At 43.8% G+C, this 20,563-nt stretch overlaps 1 protein-coding gene across 1 annotated transcript in view; it reads right to left on the bottom strand.

Annotated features, from left to right (window-relative positions):
- Positions 1 to 18,977, bottom strand: part of KCNK1 (potassium two pore domain channel subfamily K member 1) — a 50,242-nt gene extending 31,265 nt beyond the window's left edge. The window contains exon 1 of the mRNA XM_014596735.3: positions 18,467 to 18,977. Coding sequence (XP_014452221.1) covers positions 18,467 to 18,821 — 355 coding nt within the window. The 5' untranslated portion in view covers positions 18,822 to 18,977. The remainder of the gene's footprint in view (positions 1 to 18,466) is intronic.
- Between the last annotated feature and the right edge of the window lie 1,586 nt (positions 18,978 to 20,563).

The raw sequence follows: 20,563 nt of genomic DNA, 5'->3' as shown, positions 1-20,563 counted from the left end.
GAGAACATGACTTCTGAGAGGCTGAGGGAACTGGGCTTATTTAATCTAGAGAAGAAAAGACCGGGGGGAGAGAAGGGGGGGCGGGGGATATAATCACAGCCTTCAAATACCTGCACGGTGGTTCCAAAGACTATGGAGCTAGACTGTTCTCAGTGGTGACAGATGACAGAACAAGGAGCAATGGTCACAAGTTGCAGCAAGGGAAGTTTAGGTTGGATATTAGGAAAAAACTCTCTCAGTAGGAGGGTAGTAAAGCACTGGAACAGGTTACCCAGAGAGGCTGTGGAATCTCCATCCTGGGAGGTTTTTAAGACCTGGCTACACAAAGCCTTGGCTGGGATGATCTAGTTGGGGCTGGTCCTGCTTTGAGCAGGGGGATGAACTAGATGACCTCCTGAACTCCCTTCCAATCTTAATTTTTTTATAATCCTATGATCATGCAAAATTGACTTACATGATTCTCTTTCTACAGAAGACATTTTACAAATGGGAGAAATCCCCTTATAACTTAAAGTGAAGACATTCTGATGCTCAGGGACAGCATTAAGGTAAGGGCCTGGGTTGATAAAAATCAATTAAAAACCATTAAAATTGGATTTAAAAAAAATTAAATTAAATATTTTGATTTTTATTTAAATTATAATTACGTTTTCCTTTTTTAAAAATAAAAGGATCTTAAAATGAAATTTAAATTTAATACAGCATAGGCCAGGATATAAAATGTAGTACAATCTATTAAAATAATTTAAATAAAATGAATACATTGAGTCCATGAGCTTCTAATAGAAACTCTGGAACTAAAGGCTGATTTTCTTCTACATAAGAATGAGGGGCAAAATCCTAACTTTTGAGGTCAAGCTTTAGAAATATGGCACTATATTTCATGTAGTGGGGACTGACACTGCAAAGGATGCAGGTTCTATACTACTGGATGCAAAGGGTCAACAAAGTCAACACACCTCTGACTCCAGCAGACACCATCATGTGTACTGCTTAATCAGGATTATCCACTGAGCCCACCTGGATGGTATCAAACTCCTGTTTTTTCCTTTCTACTTGAGCTCTGATTATTCATAATTTGAGAGCCAAGCTATTTACGATTCTGCACCTATAATGGAGGCTTATTCTCCAGTTCACAGAAAAACAACGATCTGCTCAGTAACTACCAACCCCTTCCTTCTAAATGGTTCTTGGTACTTCAGTTAAATAGACTTTTTGGTCCTTTTGCATATGTACAGAGATGTAAACATTAAGCTCAAATGACTTCCACCAAGGCATTTTAGAAAATGAAGGGGTGAGGGGGGAATTCTATTGCTATAAGAACTAATATGTTAACCTAGGGCCGTCCAATTTCAGTGTAGCTGGGGCCTCATACTGCTCCAACATGCAACCCCCTAGGCTGCACACTGTGTGGACCACACACCAAGGGGCAAGTTATCCGATAGACAAGCTATGCGACTGAAAATACTGGTTATCAAATTCAGCACGATGGAATTTCATTGTCAAAAAAAAGAATAAGTTTAGACCCTGGAACTGCACTTAGCTAAGTATAAGATCAGACCTTATTTTGCAAATTGCAAATGTATGGAAAAAAAGCCCAACAAAAACCAACAGTAAAACAAGGATCTCTGCTAATGTGGATATATTCTTTGCTTATCAATGAGTAAAATAGTTGTGCACAGATTTCAACATCCTAGAGTGTTAAGAGTTGGTGTACAACTAGGGGTTGGAAGACAGAGTTGTCTCTGTATGTTGAAAGGGACATGCAAACACAACTAAATCAAGTCAAATAAAATTATGTTATGAAACAGAAGTAGGAGCATTGTGATGGCATGCATTATTTGTTCCAGCTGTTTAACATCATTTAGCTCCTCCTTTAGAGTGTGATTGGCTAAAGACCTACAACAGTTTGATCAGATTAAACAGTAAAACATTTATAATCCTCTGATTCTTGTGGTAAGTTTCTCATTGCAGGTTGAGTTAGAATACCAATTTTATGCTATTTTCAACATGTCATATTTGTAAGTTAAGAAGCTAGAAGTTTTTTTCCTCTGGCAAGGTATTTAAAACCTAATTGCTTATTAGCCAATCATACAAACTAGAGCATCTAAATAACTTTTGAACACAGTGGCTGTTTTGTGGTATGTTTTAGGGCCACTGCGGACAGTGGACTTCATCTCCGCCCTGGCTCCTTGTAATTGTGACAGCCTGGCCCTGAGTGGGGCAGAACCATGATCCGCTGTCTGCACACCCCTGCCTGGAGCGTGCAGGCTGTGGATCACAGCTCTGCCTTGGTCCCAGATCAACCTACTCCCGCCATAAGATCTCAGCAGCTCCAGAGCAGCCTCCTGCCCTGCCATACACCCTGCCAGCATGGCTTGGGCCGGTCTCCATGGCAACCCCAGCGCTGCACTATCACACAGCACAGGTGCAGGTGATGTCTCCATGAAGACCGGCCCCAGCCATACGGGCAGGGGCTGCTGGGAACTGGAGTCTGGCTGCCAGCCAAAGTCATCATTTTGCTCACTCCTGCTTTAGAAGATCAAGCTGCCCATGTACAGGCAGGCTCCTTGGATACCAACGATCTTTGGACACAAAATACAAGTCTTGATTTCATTCAGGTCACCATGTGTTTAAAGTTAAGGACATGTTTGTACCAATTAAGTCAGTGCTCTTGAAGCACATGCTTACAGTTAAGCACCTGCCCAAGTTCCAATTCAAACTGAGGTCTTAGGGCGGGCCATCTTCCTGATCCTCCCAGCCATTATTTTATTACATGCCACTTAAGGGAGGAAGAAAAATTTGTGAACATAAAAGGTAAAACAGTGAAAAACATAATCAATGTGTCTGCTACCTGACCTATCTGAAAACTCATGGAGGCCAGGTGAGGTCCCAGATGACTGGAAAAAGGCAACTATAGTGCCCATTTTTTTTTTATTTTTTTTTTAAAGGAAGGAACTTGATTCTGAGAAGTATAGAGGAGTCAGTCTAACTTCAGTACACAGAAAGATTATAGAGCATGTTGTCAAGGAATCTATTTCAAAGTACCTAGAGGATAACAAGGTGATCTGGAACAGTCAACATGTGTTTGTTAAGAGCAAACCAAGCTAACCATGCTTAACAGATTTCTTTTAAGGACAAGGTGAAATCATGTGTGGATGGAGAAAAACAGGAGATGTAATATACCTCAACTTTACCATGACTTTTAATACTGTTTCTCATGATATTCTCATTACTTAGCTAAGAAAATACAATTTTAGACTAAATTATTGTAAAGTGGATATATAAACATGTTGGATCATCGTGCTCAAAGAATAGTCATCAATGGCTTGATGTCTACTTGGGACAAGTGGGATTTCCCAGAGGTCTGCCCTAGGCCTAAAAGTTAATGATTTGGAGGATGGGATGGAAGGCACAGTTAGTAAATCTGCAGATGACAACAAACTGAGTGGTAAATCGCGGATATTCTGGAGCAGGGTTTGACAACCTTCACAAACAGTTGGCTAAATTAACACAATTTAGTCCTAAACTGGGCCATAATCATTAGATATTTTGCTACTAGATGCTGCATTCTTACCTGGGATTCAGGTCAACCCCTTTCATTTCAATGGATGGTTACCTGTTGGCCAAGAGAAGATTAAGCCCCACCCAGATAACAGGTGAACACCATTTATTTCAATGGAGGGGTTAACCTGTTGTCCGAGTGCAACAGATAACATCTTTTTATGAGCCATATCTAGCCTATGGACCATAGTTTCCCAATCCCTGCTCTGGAATATAGGATTAGATTTCAGAAAAATCTTGACAAACTGGAAACATGGTGTAAAACTTTCTGATGAAATTCAATAAGAATGAGTGCAAAATCCTGCACGTAAAATGGAATAATCACATGCACAAGTACAAATTTGGGGATGATTGGTTAGACTGCAGTACTGTAGAAAGAGACCTGGGGATTATAGTGGGCCAAAAGATGAATACCAGTCAACCACATGTTTTTTGATTTTCAACAACATTCTCAGCATGCTGAGCTGAGTCGCCTACAAAAGTTGAGGGAAGTTATTTTTCTGTTCTATTCCACACTACAAACTTCACCTGGAGTGCTTAGTCCATTTTGGGACACTTCAAGAAAGACATGGGTAAATTGTTCTCCAGTACACAGCCACAAAAAGTACAAGTCTAGGAAGCATGATTTATGAGGAAAGGTTGGAAGAGCTGGGATTTAATCTGGCAAAGAAGTGATGGGGGGAGGGGAGGGAATTTGATATGAAAAATGTGATGCACTATTAACTGGAGCCAGAGGGGATAGGACAAGAAATAAGTCTTAAAAATGTAAGTCAGTGAAAATGGAGGTTGGATATTAGTAATAAGTTTGTCACTATGAGGTTCATTATTAAAATTACCTACAGAGATTGTGGATTCTCCATCCTTAGAAGTCTTTACGAGCTGGTTAGACAAACATTCGGAAGAGCTGTTTTTGACAGGGATGACCCCGCCTTGAGCTATGGGTTGAACTAGATGACCTTCTTAAGTTGCTTTCAGTCCTATAGCTATGGTGTTATGGAACATCTTCAGCAAATAACCTGGCTGTTAGTTTGGTTTTAAAATATTTGTGGGACATGTTTAAATCCATTATAGCAGAAAGAGAGCAAAAGCAGGCATATACCTGTGACTGAATTCCCAGGGGTTGGGGCAAACTATGCTGTCATATCATTTTCTATAGGCCAAATTACATTTTTTTTTTTTTAACCAACAGTATAAAAAGAATTCTGAGACCTTTTCATTACATGTCTATAAATCAAAGCCTCAAAATTTAGGCCTTCACCAATGTTGCCACAAATAATTAAAGTGAATCACATTTGTAATTTGTTATCATCTTAATGATTTCCAGTCGTATCAACTATAATTGAAAGCATTAATCTGGCTTCTGTCCCTAGGATATGTAAGCACTTAAGGTTTAAGCAGACTCCTTCTTCAAGATTTCAGTGACAGAGACCAAATGGCATTCCTCCCTTGCCAACGGTTTAATAAGTCAATGTGGAAACAAGGTTTTAATTAGTTTGAAAAGCTTAGGCCAAGAGATACCTCTTGTCATTCTTTTTAGAAGAGATCGAATTCATATCTAGCTGTGTGGTAATTCAGGCAGAAAATTTCAGAGGCAGGACCCCATGGAGAAAAAACTCTACTAGTGGCACCTGGAGACATTATTTGAGCATTCAATTTGAGTTCTGACTTTTATGAAAGGCTAGAGAGGGTGAGAGAGTCTCGGTCCAGTCTATGCTCTTTAGTCACCCAGCACTTTCAAAGTCACCTGTCAGTCAACTGACAACAGTGCATAAATCTCTGTCCCACTAAAACATAAACAACATATCTTTATAACTTCTCATTTTTCAACTAGAACTGCACACTACAGCTTAGGTGAGAGTCTGTGCTGTACTTATTAGAGATACAGCACTGTCAAAGGTGCTAATCTTTGCATCCTACAGCCTCTGATAAAGTTCAGACAGTTTTGGGAGACGTGTAATTTATAGCAGTTTCTCTGGCTGCAGTGCTGCCTGGCATATCTTTGGTATATTTTATCCTACAAGCTTTTATACACCCTTTATAAAGCGATTCTGGAAATGCACAATCCAAAATTAAATGATCTTTTGCTCTGGGATATACTTATGAAGCATGAGCTCTGACACATAACCCTCATCAGGGCTGGGCTACGACACCCAAACCATTCACTCATTCAGTGTCCATCATACCAATGTGATGCGGGTGGTGTCAAAACGATGACAGATTACAAGAAACTCAGTGGAATTTGCAATAAGCACACTTCCTCCCTGGGTCCCACAGAGAGAGACTAAGGGCTAAGTACAGGCAAAGCCCAAAGTTTCTCTAAATTGCGTAGATTGAACTGGTTGTGAACAGATGCATATACACTCTTGGGTGGGGGGAGCAGCATGGCAGATGTCTGCACTGGTCAGGCCAAAAGGCAAGGGGTGCTCTTGTACACCTCCCAGTGGGGCCTCTTTCTCCATCCCTGCCTGCCCCCACCAGCAGCCCTGTCATTAACAGTGGGACACCCACCCAGCTGTGTTTGCTTGGGTTGGGGGAGGCCAGGGACAAGCCAGGGGCTCTGCTTCCCCACTACCCTGATGTTGCATGGCTAGACTGACAGCCTGCATGGCTCTCAGCCCTGCTCCTCTCTGCTGGTGTCAGCAGAGCCAGGCTGGGTGGGGAAGCACAGGCTTTACCCAGCTGTCCTTGCTCAGGTCTGGGGAGGATTGGGGCTCTGCTCCTGCCCACCCCCACCACTGCCCAGCTTGGCTGACATGGGCGGGCACGAGCCAGGGCTGAGAGCTGTGCCAGGACAGTCAGCTGAGCCACTCAGCACCAGGGGGGCCAGGGGGGATGAGCCAGAGAGAAGCCCCCATCCCGCAGGCCTGGCCCTAGGCCCCAAGACCTGAGCAAGCACAGTGGGGGAGGAGAGGGGCAGAGCCTGCTCCCCCCACTGCCAGGCTCGAGTGACACAGGCAGGCAGTAGTGTGGCTGAGAGCCACATGGGCTGTCAGCTGAGCCGGGCAGTGCCAGGGAACAAGAGGGAGCAGAGACCCCTCCCACCCCCCCAGCTGTCCTTGCTCAGGTCTGAGGGGCTGGAGTCAGGCTCCACTTCTCCCACCCTGCTGTGCTGACCAGCTCAGATGACAGTCCTGGTACAGCTCTCAGCCCCAGCTCCTGCCTCCCTGTGTCAGATAAGCCAGGCAGCAGCAGGGGGCAGGGTCCCAGGCCCAAGCAAGCACAGCTGGGGAGGAACCTGTGCTCCCCTCCACCCTTCTATCTCCTCTGCCAGTCCTAGCTGACATGGGCAGGCAGGAGCAGGGCTGAGAGCCATGTGCCTGACTTGGTTGAAAGCACAGTGACAGTGACCGTGCCTCCCCCCCCCACCTGAACAAGCACAGCTGCGGAGGCCTGAGCAGTGGGGGCCTCTGCTTCTGCCCTCCCCTCCTGCACTACCACTGGCAGGCGCATGTAGGACACAGGGCTGGGGAGCAAAGTTTCAGCAATGTGATAGCTCGGGGGTGGGGGTGGGGCTGGCACAGCTCCGCAGAGCAGACAGCACAGGCATGCAAAGGATCATGGGATACTGGAGGACAGCAACTTAACTTGAGCTGGGGCATAAGTTTGATAGGCCTGTTTAACCCAGATCACTTAAGTCTAGTAATACATCCATCCAAGTCGATCTTAAACTGATTTCAGCCACTTTGAAACTAGTTTATGTGTACTGAATTTCTGTTGTGTTACAGGTTTTAATTGGTTTCCGATCACTTATACAGGTTTCTGTGTAATGTCTGTCCCTAGCCCTGATAACTGGCTCAAAACTCATACAGGGTGTCACTGACACGGGAGGAAACGGAACAGTTTTTAAACCTTTTTTAACCTCAAAGAGGTCTAAAAGTAAGACAAAATACCTTTTAGAACTCAAAGATGCATGAAGTTGTATAATGTTTGGGCATATTCTTGATGTAAGTAATATCTACTTTCACTTTGTAAAGTCAGGGGAAAGGAGGACATAAGAAACCCTTTGCTCCTTTAGCACATTTAGTGGGGGCCATAATATGGCCAAAGGGAAAGTGAACAGAAAAGGAGAGATGCAGTTAATGCTGCTATGAGAGCCAATCCCTTACCCACTACCAAAGGACTGTGGCCTGGGGCAACAGAGACCCATCTCTGCACATCAGCAGGGCTGTTCTGGGAGGAGAACTGGTTTCTCCTGTTCAACTAGTAAAGTCTGAGCCCAACCCATTCTGTTTGCTCAAGACTTTCATGCAATTATTAGTGATTTTTCCCTAAAGGGAGGGGTGCTTAAGCTGCTGGCACAGTATCTATTAAAAGTAACCTGTAATAGTGAGCATGCATCATTTAACAAACACAGAAAGTTCTGTTTTTTGGCTTAGAAACAAACAGCTGCCCCATCTTTCATTAAGATGGGAAAACGTCCTAACAATTGGTCCCTGCCAAATAAAGAAACTCCACCTAACAGTACAAAGGCCACTTTAGTATTTTTTTCACAGCATAACTATTTGTAAAGTTTTGCTTCATATGGACTTTGTTGCTTAATTTTTTACCCAGAACAATGCAATTGCCTTTGTCTTAAAAAAAAAAGAATGAAAAGTTTAACATTTCAGTAAGATTTTTAATAAAATCTAAAACTAGATATCTCTCTTAACATCCTCTCATTCAGCTTCAGTTACCACCATTTGGCTTTGGTACTCAATTACATTTGGTCCTGAACACCATATTCTTTAGTCATTACAAGCAGGTTGAAAAAAAAGACTTAAAAAGAAATTAGTCTCCTAACTCCAAAACTGCAATTCTGAAGACATCCTTCCTCCCCCAACTTTCTTCCTAAACACTCAGTGTTTGCCACTTCTACCAATGGAAGCTTAGCTGGGGTGTGCTGGTATTCCTACTCTTCACAAGTACCTCATTTCGGTAAATCTAATCACCAGGTTCCAGGGCAAGAAGGAGTTTTTCCATCAGGTCAGAAGTAAAAGGAGAATGGGGCAAAGGCCCCTAAAATCATCTAAGCATATTTTAACCTAACTGTGTGTGTGCATGCATGTGCATGTGTGTACGCACTTAATACAAATACAAAGCCAAGCCCTTACTCAAGGGAACCCCCCACCAAAATCTGAAGGGTTGAACAGAAATTGCAGCTTTAGTTCATAGATTTTGAATTTTATGAGAGATCCTACCCTGAAGGTTCACCTAATTTTTGGCTTAAAAATCCAATTTAGGATGTCGGCATAATAGTAATAAGAACTCAAGCTTCAAGTAATCATAGGGAGCAACTGGGGCCTTCCCAATGAGAAGCAGATTTTTTTTTTTTTGGAGATTACTTTTTTACTTTCATAAAGGAAGTAAACTCCTCAGCTCAAAATAAAGCTAAATACCAGGGTAATCATCCTATGTGCCCTATACATGCTTTACACTAATCCCTCCATTACATAAAGCAATCAGTTAAGACATATTGGAAACAGAAAACAAAGAAATACTTGACAACAGGGGTGTCTAACAGGCGGTCCCCAAAGGATTGGCATGCAGCCTGCAGGCTCTCAATCAGCTGCCATGTCCCCCCCATCCCCACCCCCACTGTTGCTCCTGCTATGGCGCCAGGTTCTTCAGGCTCCCCCACATTCCTCCAGCTTCTACTTCCTGCCTCCCTTCCTGGGGGTGGGGTGGGACAGCACAGCAGAAGCAGGCAGGGGGCCTATGCTGCAGACATAGCACTTAGGCTGGGGTGTTCATACTGTGCGCCTTGCATGCAACAAAGTTTGGAGCTGGGCTGCATGTACTCGGGTGGGCAGCACGCGTGGCCAGGAGGGAGCAGGGAGCCAGGCTGCCTGCATGAAGGAGACGGGGAACTGAGCTGCACATAGGACCAGGAGGGGAAGGGAAGTATGCTGGTTGGGCTGGCCACACTATGCACAGTGGGGAAGGATCCTGGACTACCTGTATGGAAGAAGAGAGCCATAGGGCAGGCCCCAATCTTGTAGCAAATGGCCCTTGGCAGTTGGACAGCCCTGCTCCACAAAATTAATCTCAAGAAAACACGACTGGACTAAACACAATGCTGAACAACACAGACCCAGACTGGCCTTCAGTTACATGGGGGCACGCTATACTAAATTCAACAGGCCAGTTTCTTAAGGTTTATTGCTACACTCAGTCAGTACAAAAGGAACTTAAAATGACATAAAAATGAATCTGTGCTCCTCTCATTTTGGGTTAGTTCGGTACACCCGAGGCCAGGGGCAGGCAACCCAGAATGACCAACCCAAAGTCAGAAGTGGATGGGAGGGCAGGTGCTAGTACCATGCCAGTGTTTATCCTTGCAGCAGCCGGTGCCCGCCTTCTAGTACTTAATGCCACCAAAACGCCACATTGATGGGCTGGATCCACCCATAGGGTGTAAGTTGCCAACCCCTGACTTAGGCTATTAGATAAAAGAGGATACTTCTTCCAACCATTTTTGGAACCCAGCCCTTCTCCTTTATTTTACTTACAAGTGGCTCAATCAAAATACTTTGTAAAGTGAGCTACACATTAACTTTTCCTCTTCTATCCTCTCCAGAAAATTATACCTTCCTGCACATTTTTGTTACTAAGTAACAGATATCTGTTAGTTAAATGTTAGGTCCAAAAATTTGTACCCAATGTCTGGCACACTTCCCTGATGGGTAGTACATTTTTATGCAGAAATGTATATACACAGAATGCACTATACATATGGTATACTCAGGCAAGAAGACGGACAATAAGTCTTCAGATAGCTATTTGAGTCAAAGGTGACAAGTTGTACTGGTCTGAAAGATTAAGAAATTTAGGCAGGTAGATGATATAATACATTTGAGAAGTTGGCATGCGTTAAAGTTAAAACCAACTTCAGATCATGGGCCACAATTCATTTTGATGCATTTAAGCAATTAAAAGACATTGGTTCACCTATACGTATATCCAAGTCTCTCATAAGAAAAGTTTTACTGGGGTTTGTTGAAACATAACACTTGGCGCGTGCGCACACACACACTATATATATGTATATATAGTACATTTTGGCTTCAAATGCTGGGCAAACATTAGTTTATAATTTCAGGCTGCAGAACAGATGATAAGGAAATGATTATTTGGGGTTTTCATATGTAAAACCATTTGCTTTAGAAGGAAGCTTTCACATTTTGGTTCAAGAAGCAATCCCTTGTAAATTGTGGCATATTTTTACAGAGACATTTTGTTAGGAGCCAGGAAATATATTAAATCTTATTCCTTCACTCTCGTGTACTTTTCCATCAGTACAAGAGCCAAAATTAATACGAAATCCAGTAGACCAAATTACTGGTATATTTGTAGTCTGCTACTTTCCCACTTAAGAAATAGGCGAATATGTGCTGCTGTGACTTTTAATCTTTCCTCTTAATTCAGTCCTTCCAGATCCAGCATTTTGGTTGATTTTCACAAATTCTTTCCTGTTTGTCAAGGCCTTTGTGGTAATGACACATCAAGGACAAAATGCAACATTCTAGGCGTGAACTATCTAGCACTAGACTGTCACCTTATCCCTCTTGAATGCTATTTCTCTGCACATGGACTGTCTTTTCCAGCTCTGTACCACCCAGTAACCTTACCTTAAAAAATAGTCACCCTCTACAGCTCTCCCTATTCCTCACAGAAACACAGCTCAGCTGCCTTGCCAGCACGTTTCCCTATGGAATCCTGAGTGTGCACACAGGAACAGTGTAGGGTTGGAGCAGGCTGGAAAGAGCATGAAAAGACCGAGCTCTGCATCTTTCCACCATGAACCAGAAGAGTTTAAAATAGAAATGCAGTACAGATGTGGCATGTTGTTACCCGACAGAATCCTTCCATAACAGGGTTCCCTTTTAAAAGGATGGTTTTGTATGGACAGCTGTACTCAAGGGAAGTCTTCTTAGCTCAGGTCCTTTGGAGTCACACTGCCGGAAACCGAGGCCAAGGCTGTAAACTGGAGGTGCTGCAGAGACAGACTTCCCTGGCCGTTGGTCTGCACAGAAGTTGGGAGGTCCTTCCACAGAGACAGGAGATTACTCTTTCCCCTGTTAATGCCCATGAGATCAAACAAAGGAGAGCTGGATCACCACCGCTGGAGCCCCAGGAGGCCTCCAGGATCCCAGGTAAAGCTGATGGGGCTAGTCCATGGCTGATGGCTGGCCCCAGCCTCTCCTACCCCACCCAGGGCAAGCTGCCCGATGCCAGAACACATGTACACGGGTGCTCCAAGTAGCAGCGACACATATTGTGCCACTGTTGTTTGTCCCTGGGGAAATGCACATACCTTCACATCTGGAACCGGCCTACCAAATCTCACAAAGGATGCATCCCTTATCTGAATCTGACAGGCAGGTGATACAATACATTTTCCTTTAATACAAAACTCTCCACTCAAGCTATCATGAAATTCACCTCTGCTTTGTCGCAGATGGCTGATCACTGTTAGTATTTAGCTACTGCTCCCTCTTACCCATCCTTACCCCTAGTCTGCACCAAACTGAACTGTGAACACAACATATCACATTTTCCAGGTTTCGTTCCCTTTAAATGTGGCCCAGTGTGAAATACCCCTTTTCCACACTATAGCACATTCAAGATAAATCCCAAAAGACATTCAGTGCCCACAGAAATTGCAAATATCAACTCTGTCATATTCAGAAGTGGAACGGAGCTCACTCATCTCACCATTAGCTTCCTTGGCACAGCCACAAGTCCTGCTTCCTCCCCACCACAAGTATATGCATTCTTATTATGGAAGCACTAAACATGTCCTTTATCCCTGCTGTAAACCTCTAGCTTGCTATTCTGCATAAGGATAACCCCATTTGATCCTTCATAGAGGGATCTATTCTCACAGCTCTCTAGCACTGAGAGACATGATCTCCCCACCACTCTCATTAGCCAAGTGGAAAATGAAACCCAGGCTTTTGTTTGCTAAAGGTGAAAAGAGTCACCCAGGTACTGAGCCATCCTTCAATTCCCAGGAAATGCTGCAAGACATACCTATACATGCCAGAATACATATATCAAGGAAGGTCTTCACCATCACCAGCAGCTCCTCAACTGGTATTCCCCTACCAACCCTACCCATACTGGTTTCTTAAAAACAAGAAGTACCCACCCTGTTCTTCTAACCCTCACACCAAAACTTCTTTTCTTTACATTTCCCCCTGACAGCTTTCCTATTTGTACTATACAAGAAAGGTTTGGAGCATAACTGCATACACTGACACCCAGGATGACATATTTGCTGAGATGGTGAACCACACCCTGGACAAAAGCATTTTCTTTCCCCCCCCACCCAAGTCAAAATAAGCACGTCGTTAGAATTAATTTTTGATTTACATATGATGGACCCATAAACTGCCACCTCCACTCACAGCAGCAACCACTGCAAGCAGCACTACCAACTTGACTGGAATCGTTAACAACACCTAGCATTTATATCATACAAGCATATCTGGGCATGGATCATGAAGGACGTTTTTGTTTCTAAGGGTTACCATTATAATCAATTTCATTTTTATTTTTAATGGTTCATTTTGTTGATACCTTTATGAATAAATTGCTTCATTTTTGATATTCTCTCAGTTGAAATTTTACATTGAAACAATAACATTAAAAGAAAGAACCTAGTGCCAGTCCCTGCAATACTCCTCTGGAGCCTCACTCAGATCATTTCATTGCCCTTTGTTTCCCTGTCCTTCAGGCAGCTTTTAGTCATGTGATGATGCACTTATCCAGCCAATTTGTGTTGTTTTTAGATAACAGTTTACCTCGCTTTGCTTATTCTGTATATTCCTTGCACTTAAACAGATTTGTTTCCTCAGTTCATCTTCATCTACTCTTAATTTAGGCAAAAGGACATCCTTTTTTAATGCTAAATTAAAACACCTTCTTCCCAAAATATTTCTTCTACTTAGCTTGAAGTCCTGTCTGTCTGGTCAGCTTTGAATCCAGGGTATCAGTACCCCATTGCTTAAATTAAGAGATGACCAAAGAATTCAACATGCCTAACTAACTCAAACCCACCCTCATCACAACAGTCGCAGTCTTTGGTAACACTATTCTCTTTCCTGCACTTGCCTAAGCAAGGGATGGGGCAGGAGACATATTATATGTGCAACAATCTTAACCGTTGATTGTCCCAAACTGCTAAGTTTCTTAACTTTCACTGAAGTGGATAACTGCCTCAAGTCCTAAAGAATAGTAGGAGTTTGAAGACTTAATTCTTTACTGTCATCTACATGCACACCTGCATTTGCCATGTAAAGAAATCTGATATGGTAGGGTCATTCATTCACTCTGTACAGGTGTAAATAATTACACAAGTTGCAAGGCAATGGTGGGGAGGAAGGAAAGGGAGGGGAGGGGAGGGAAATCAGGCCTAGAGTGTTGTCTGCAATCAGATGCAATTTAGATAACTGCTGCACATTCTAGATTGGTTTGGTTGTGAACTATTGTACCCAGGAAACAACCCAAGGTAAAATAATAAACCTGTATATATTTTTTAAACATAAAACATCACAATGTTTTTATTTTCCCCTCACTTCAAGAATCCACTTTCCATATTTAGTTATATGCAGGGAAGGAAGATTTGGGTAACAACAGATTGCCTAAAAATATTTTTGCAGCACTTAACAAGATCTGTTGGACTTTTATTGAGCCAACTTTGTAGTTAGGAAAGATGTCAGTCAAGGTTTTGAGCACAAAATATCCTTGTTGCACATACAACATCTCTGCTGTTGCCGAGAGCAAACCAAAGATGGATTCCAATATTCCGATTAAAACTCATGTGTCCAAGAAGTCTTTGGACTTGGCCCATAGGAAGAGATATAACCCTCTCCTCTTACAGTAAGTACATCAAGGTAATTTTATGCATGACTATGGATCTCTATTCCATCTGAATGTAGGTGACAGGAAGTTCTGAAAGGCCATTAAAATGTTTTTTTCAAAAATGGGTTTTAAATCCCTGGCTACACCTCTACAAAAAAGATATTACAGTGTACCTAAATGACAACCAATCTAAATAATAGTACTCTGTGAATATGGACCATAGCACATTTTTGAAGAGTTGCCAACTCAGTACAAACCTAGTGCTTTATTTATATTGAGAGGCATTGAATCTTCTGAATGTTGACTCATGCCTGATGCATAACCTGCCAAGTTTATTAAGCACCATATTGTGTTGTTTATAAATTAATATTTTATTAACAAGAGAAACTACATATTTATTGAGTGTTTAAGAAATTACATAAAAATATACCGTTTCTATAACATACCTTAATATAGTATGCATTACTATATGCCCCGTAATACATATAGTAAAACATTAATTTTAAATTTTAAAATAGCCTTTAAATATTAAAGTAACTTCTATAATCTCCAGAAGGTAAATACATTTAGTTCTACTATTTATGAACAAAGATAACATACAGCACCAGCACTAGGTCAACACAATTAAGTACTTAAATTTTATTGTGCTTCAGAGAGGGTCAACCCCCCTCCCCAGTTTCTGAAAAAACACGAGGGTTAAACGTTTATATTATATATTCAAAATATGTTTAGCTTCCTAGAATTTACCAATATTGCTGCTAATCTTATGATGACTAAACCTTTAAAAAAACCCCAACCCTTTATTCCTACAAAACGTTTAACTTCCATGTCACAAGCATTTTACCTTCATTTCTCATTACCTCTACTAGGGTTTTCATAGTCAAATTTAAAAAAAAATTATCATCAACCCTTACACTGAATACATCATATGTTGTACTATAAAGGCATCCCTATTAAATAACAACTTAGTTTACATATTTAACATCCAATATGTGTTTCTTGAAACAGGCAAAATATGTCTGTCTGCCAGAAAGTAACAAAGTAAGACTAAGCAGAACACTGTGATATGTGTCATCATCATTAATCAGCAGCCAAAGGAAAACAGAAATGCTTACTAAAACAAAATAATTTGTTTCTTTTATAACCTTAACACATTGCTGCCAGGACCTGCTCAATCAAATGGCAAATGACTCAATCTGGATTAATTTTAGGGCAGTTTTAAAAGCATCTCACATTTATTGAAGAGGTCTTTCTTATGGTTCCAATGAGTCACTTTTTAAACAGTCACTGAATTGTCAGTCTGACTCCCCTGGCACATAGAGCTGTACTTACTCGTAAAAGGACACCATCAATTTAAATTGTTTTAAAGTTGTTTTTAAGCACATCATTCAGTTATCACATATTGGACTCAAATATCACATCCCTAGGAATCTAAAACTGAAAATAACTATACACAACAAGAGTGACATTTAGGTTTTTAATTTATTTCAGTTTGGATAATGGAAATGCAACAAACCAAGGCCACAAATCCAGATCTGTAAAAGTCATTCAGAGGCCTAAAGATGCAGAGACGCTCTTAAAATTTTCAGTAAGCATATTGGTGCCTTATTTCCATTGAAATCCTGACACGGGACATTTCTATGATACCTCCGTGTTATGGCTTTCTCTACCCAGCAGAATCATCCCTTGAAGCCATGGGTCAGTGGACAGAATTAAAAAACTTTGGCAGCATGTTGCCACATATTAGCAAAGAATTATAAGGCAACACTTGCCGCATTCACTTTTTGCCTGGTGCTGCTCAGTTCAGAGACTGTGGGATACGAGTTTAAGCTGACAGTATCTCTTTAAATTAGAACATACTGTTGAACTATCAGCCCAGAAGCAGACAGATGGCTCAAAACTTTAAAAAAAACTGTATGCAGCTTGGGGGAAGCAACTATGTCTACATATATATTTGAATCACACCAACACTGTTTGGCACTCAGTGAATAACTGTAAATATAGAAAAGACTGCTCAGATAGAAAGTATGCATACTGAATTAGTTATGGGTGTGCTCTTTTTCCAGAGACACGCAAGGAACAATTAGTTTTTCCACTGTGAAAAGAAACCAAACACTCACTTGCTCTCCTTAAGTTACTTTACAAATGAAGCAAGGGTGATGGAACCTGAGCGCTGCTTCCCTCCTGCATTACTGGATCCTTACACCAGCATAATTTTCCTAAGCGCGATGGAGTGGTAAATCAGACCCCTTAAGTTTTTAGTCTTCTTCCAGTTACCCATTAAATCATAGATTCAAAACATTGAACTAAAGAGCACAGAATAGCTTCCCTGAGTCAACTTCCCTTCTCATTTACACTAGACCAGCCCCACCCAAGTCAAATCCATCAACCTGAAAGTCACCAGGTCAAATTCCTCTTCCAGATAAGCCAGTGGAACTACTGTGGCTCATATGTACAAAGCTAGAAACAGAATTGAAACCAAGTGTTACACTGCTACAAATCCAGGGAGAATTCAATAATCTTGATTCATGCAGAGCAATCAGCACCTGAGAAGTGAACCTGGGTTCATGAAAACTTGTACTCTATACCAGGGGTGGCAATGTATGTGGGCAGAGTGCCAAAAACATGGGCAACCTCGACCTGTAAGATGTTGGCATGCCAGAGGCAGACAGTAGGGGAGCTGAGGGGCCCAATCCATTTGGGGCAGCACAGCCCCGGCCCCATCCCTGCCATTTGCCCAGAGGCCTGCATGCCAAGCAAAATGCCTTCACATGGCATGCTCTGGCACTTGTACTGGGGGTTACCTACCCCTGCCCTATACTATCTCTTATTTCACTAATCTGTAAAGGGGCAGATCCACCCTGCCTTCTATCTTAATTTGTACATGACAGTTTTCCTCAGCCTTTGCTGTATCAGTATGTGCCCACACACCTAGCCTCCCTATTTGGCACCGCCAAAGTGGGTAGGCTGGCAGGTCCCTGACCCGACCCCCACCCAAACACAGGTGGGACCTACAGAAGAGTCTCGTAACGCCCTACGTCCAAAGATACAGGAAAGAGATGCTCAGCGAACATCACCAACCAAGCCCTACGCAGCCCTGCTGCCCACCAGGAAGTGCTGGGGAAATGGCTTCTCTTCCCATGGCATGGAAGCAACAATTTGTACACAGGTAAATTGTACACAACCTCTCTACCCAGAGAGGCTGTGCAATCTCCATCCTTGGAGGTTTTTAAGCCCCGGGCTGGCATAGTCTTGGCTGGGATGATTTAGAGCAGCGTTTCTCAACCCATGGGTCGAGCCCCAATAGTGGGTAGCAAGAATGTACAAAAGGGTCACGGACAAACTTAAAATAATGAATCAACAAACTTTTAAAACAGATTCTCCTTGAAAAGAGAAAAATGTGGGAAACCGGGGCTTTTCCCTTGCAGGCTGGCAGAGCTGCAGGCTGTGAGGGGCTGCTTGGGGGCCCCCTGCCCCACACACGTGGGCCAGCGGGGCAAGACCAAGAGGCACTGGGATGGGACCGGCTATCGATGTTTACAGACGGGTCCTGGCACACAAAACCTTGCAAACCACTGCTCTGGATGCGGAGGCTGCACTTGGAGAAGGGGGCTGGCCTAGATTAGTGTTTCTCAACCTGTGGGCTGCGACCCAAAAAGTGGGTTGCAAGAGTATACAAACTTTTAAACACGGATTCTCCTTGAAAGGAGAAAAAGGTGGGAAACTGGGGCTTTCCCCTTGCCCGCTGGCAGAGCTCCAGGCTGCTTGGGGCCTCCCCATGCCCCACACACAGTGGGCCAGGCACGAGGGGCACTGGGTCTGGACGGGCCATTGATGTTTACGAATGGGTCCTGGTACAAAAAAAGGTTGAGACCCGCTGGTCTAGAAGGGGAGGACGCTGCTTGGAGCAGGGGGCTGGCCTACACGAGGTCCCTTGCAGCCCTCACGTGCTAAGATCCCGGCTTCAGCCTCCCGTGATGCGGGCCGCCGGCAAGCCCGCACGCCCTGCTGCGGCTCGCCCCCCGGCCCGGCTCGGAGCTGCCGGGCCCGCGCTTACCCGTGGTGGACAGCACGGTGCTGGCGAAGAAGAGCGAGGAGGTGAAGTCCCAGTTCCAGCTGCCCGAGGCGTTGCTGAGCACGGACACGCCGTAGTTGCTGGCCTCCAGCACCCGCGCCAGGAAGCGCTCCAGCTGCGGCTCGCCCAGGCAGGCGTGCTCGTCCAGGAAGCGCCGCTTGAGCTTGGCCAGCTCCTGGCGCAGCAGGTCCTCGGACGGCAGCTCCACGGAGGAGAAGACCACGGCGCCGAAGACCAGGTAGAGCGCGTAGCCCAGCACCAGCAAGCCGAAGCACCAGGCCGAGCGGTGCTGCTCCACCAGCCGCACGCACGAGCTGCCGGCCAACGACTGCAGCATCTTCCCCGCGCGCGCCGCCGCCGCCGCCCCGGCTTCCTGGCCTTGGCTTTGAGCGCGAGATGATGTGGCGGCCACGTGACGCCCCGCTCAGGTATCCGGGCCGGGGACCGCCCCCGCCCTGCCCCGGGGGCGGTAGGGATGTGCAGGCTTGCCTTCTGCCTCCGGACTGCTCCTCTGCCGGCGTCGGCCTGGAGGCTTCCTCTGTTCCTGACGATGTACAGCCCTCCCCTCTGCCCGGAGGCTTTCCCCCAGCCTGAAGATGTACACACTTTCCCTCTGCCTGGAGATTTTCCCCCAGCCTGGAGATGTACAGACTTTCCTTCGGCTGGACAAAGCCATGGCTGGGATGATATAAATGGGATGGGAATGGTCCTGCTCTGAGCAGGGGGTTGGACTAGATGACCTCCTGAGGTCCTTTACAACCCTCATTTTTGATGGTTCAATGAAGATTTTCCCTCTGTCTGAAGATGTACAGACTTTCCCTTCTGCGAGACAAAGCCATGATGATATGGATGGGGATCGGGATGATCCTGCTTGGGGCAGGGGGTTGGACTAGATGACCTTCTGAGGTCCCTTCCAGCCCTCATTTTCTGTGGTTGAATGAAGATTTTTCCTTCTGCCTGAAGATGTACAGACTTTCCCTCTGCCCAACAAAGCCCTGGTTGGGATAATATAGATGGGAATAGTCCTGCTTTGAGCAGGCAGGTGGACTAGATGACTTTCTGAGGTCTCTTCCAACCCTTATTTTCTATCATTCTATAAAGACTTTCCCTCTGCCCGGAGACTTACACTCTGTTTGCAGATGTACCAACTTTCCCTCTGCCTGGAGAGCTTCCCCCTGCCTGAAGATGTACCAGCTTTCCCTCTGTCTGAAGAAGGGTGCATGCACCCAAAAGCTTGCAAATAATAATTTTTCCAACTCTTTAGTTGGTCTAATAAAAGAGATCACATTTCCCCAAAGAACCTCTTGAAATAGGGATGTGAACAGACAAGGTTCTCAGGGGAAATTAATGTGTTCTCTTTTATTAGAGTAACGAAATAGTTAGAAAAGCTGTTCTTTGCAAGCTTTCAGTGCAAACACCCTCCTCTTCTTTTTTGAGTAGTTTCCATGTCAAACAGCAAAATTCAGTATCTTCTGTGTTGCGGGGGTGTTGGTTGTAGTCCTGTTGGTCTAACGACATTTTGTACCCTAAAGCTTGCAAAGAGCAATCTTCCCAACTGTTTAGTTGGCCTAATAAATATCACATCTACCCAACAAATCTTGTCTGCCCTATTGGCAGGGGTTCTCTGGGTAGATGTGATATCTTTTATTAGACCAACTAAATAGTTAGAAAAGTTGTTCTTTGAAGCTTTCGGGTGCAAACACCTTCCTCTTCTTTTCCATCTTGTGAAGTTTCCATTTCAAACCGCAAAATTCAGTATCTTCTGTGTTTCTGGGGTGTAGCCATGTTGGTCTAAGGACATTTTGTACCTGAAAGCTTGCAAAGTACAATTTTTCCAACTATTTAGTTGGTCTAATAGAAGATATTATATTTACCCAAAGAACCTTGTCTGCCTGTGTCCTTAGACTAACATGGCTACAACCAACAACCCCAATAGGACTGTAAAACTTCAGTACAGGTGAGAGAAATATGGACCAATGACATAAAGAAGAGGAATTATAATGGAATATAAAATTAAAATAAAATAATAACATGCTATAGGGCCTCTCTTATTTATGCAGCCACAGAAGAGGGTACACA

The sequence above is a fragment of the Alligator mississippiensis genome, chromosome 1 (assembly GCF_030867095.1).
Source record: "Alligator mississippiensis isolate rAllMis1 chromosome 1, rAllMis1, whole genome shotgun sequence".
Taxonomy (NCBI): domain Eukaryota; kingdom Metazoa; phylum Chordata; order Crocodylia; family Alligatoridae; genus Alligator; species Alligator mississippiensis.
The sequence above is the reverse complement of the archived record's forward strand: the minus strand, read 5'-3'. Positions and strand labels throughout refer to the sequence as shown.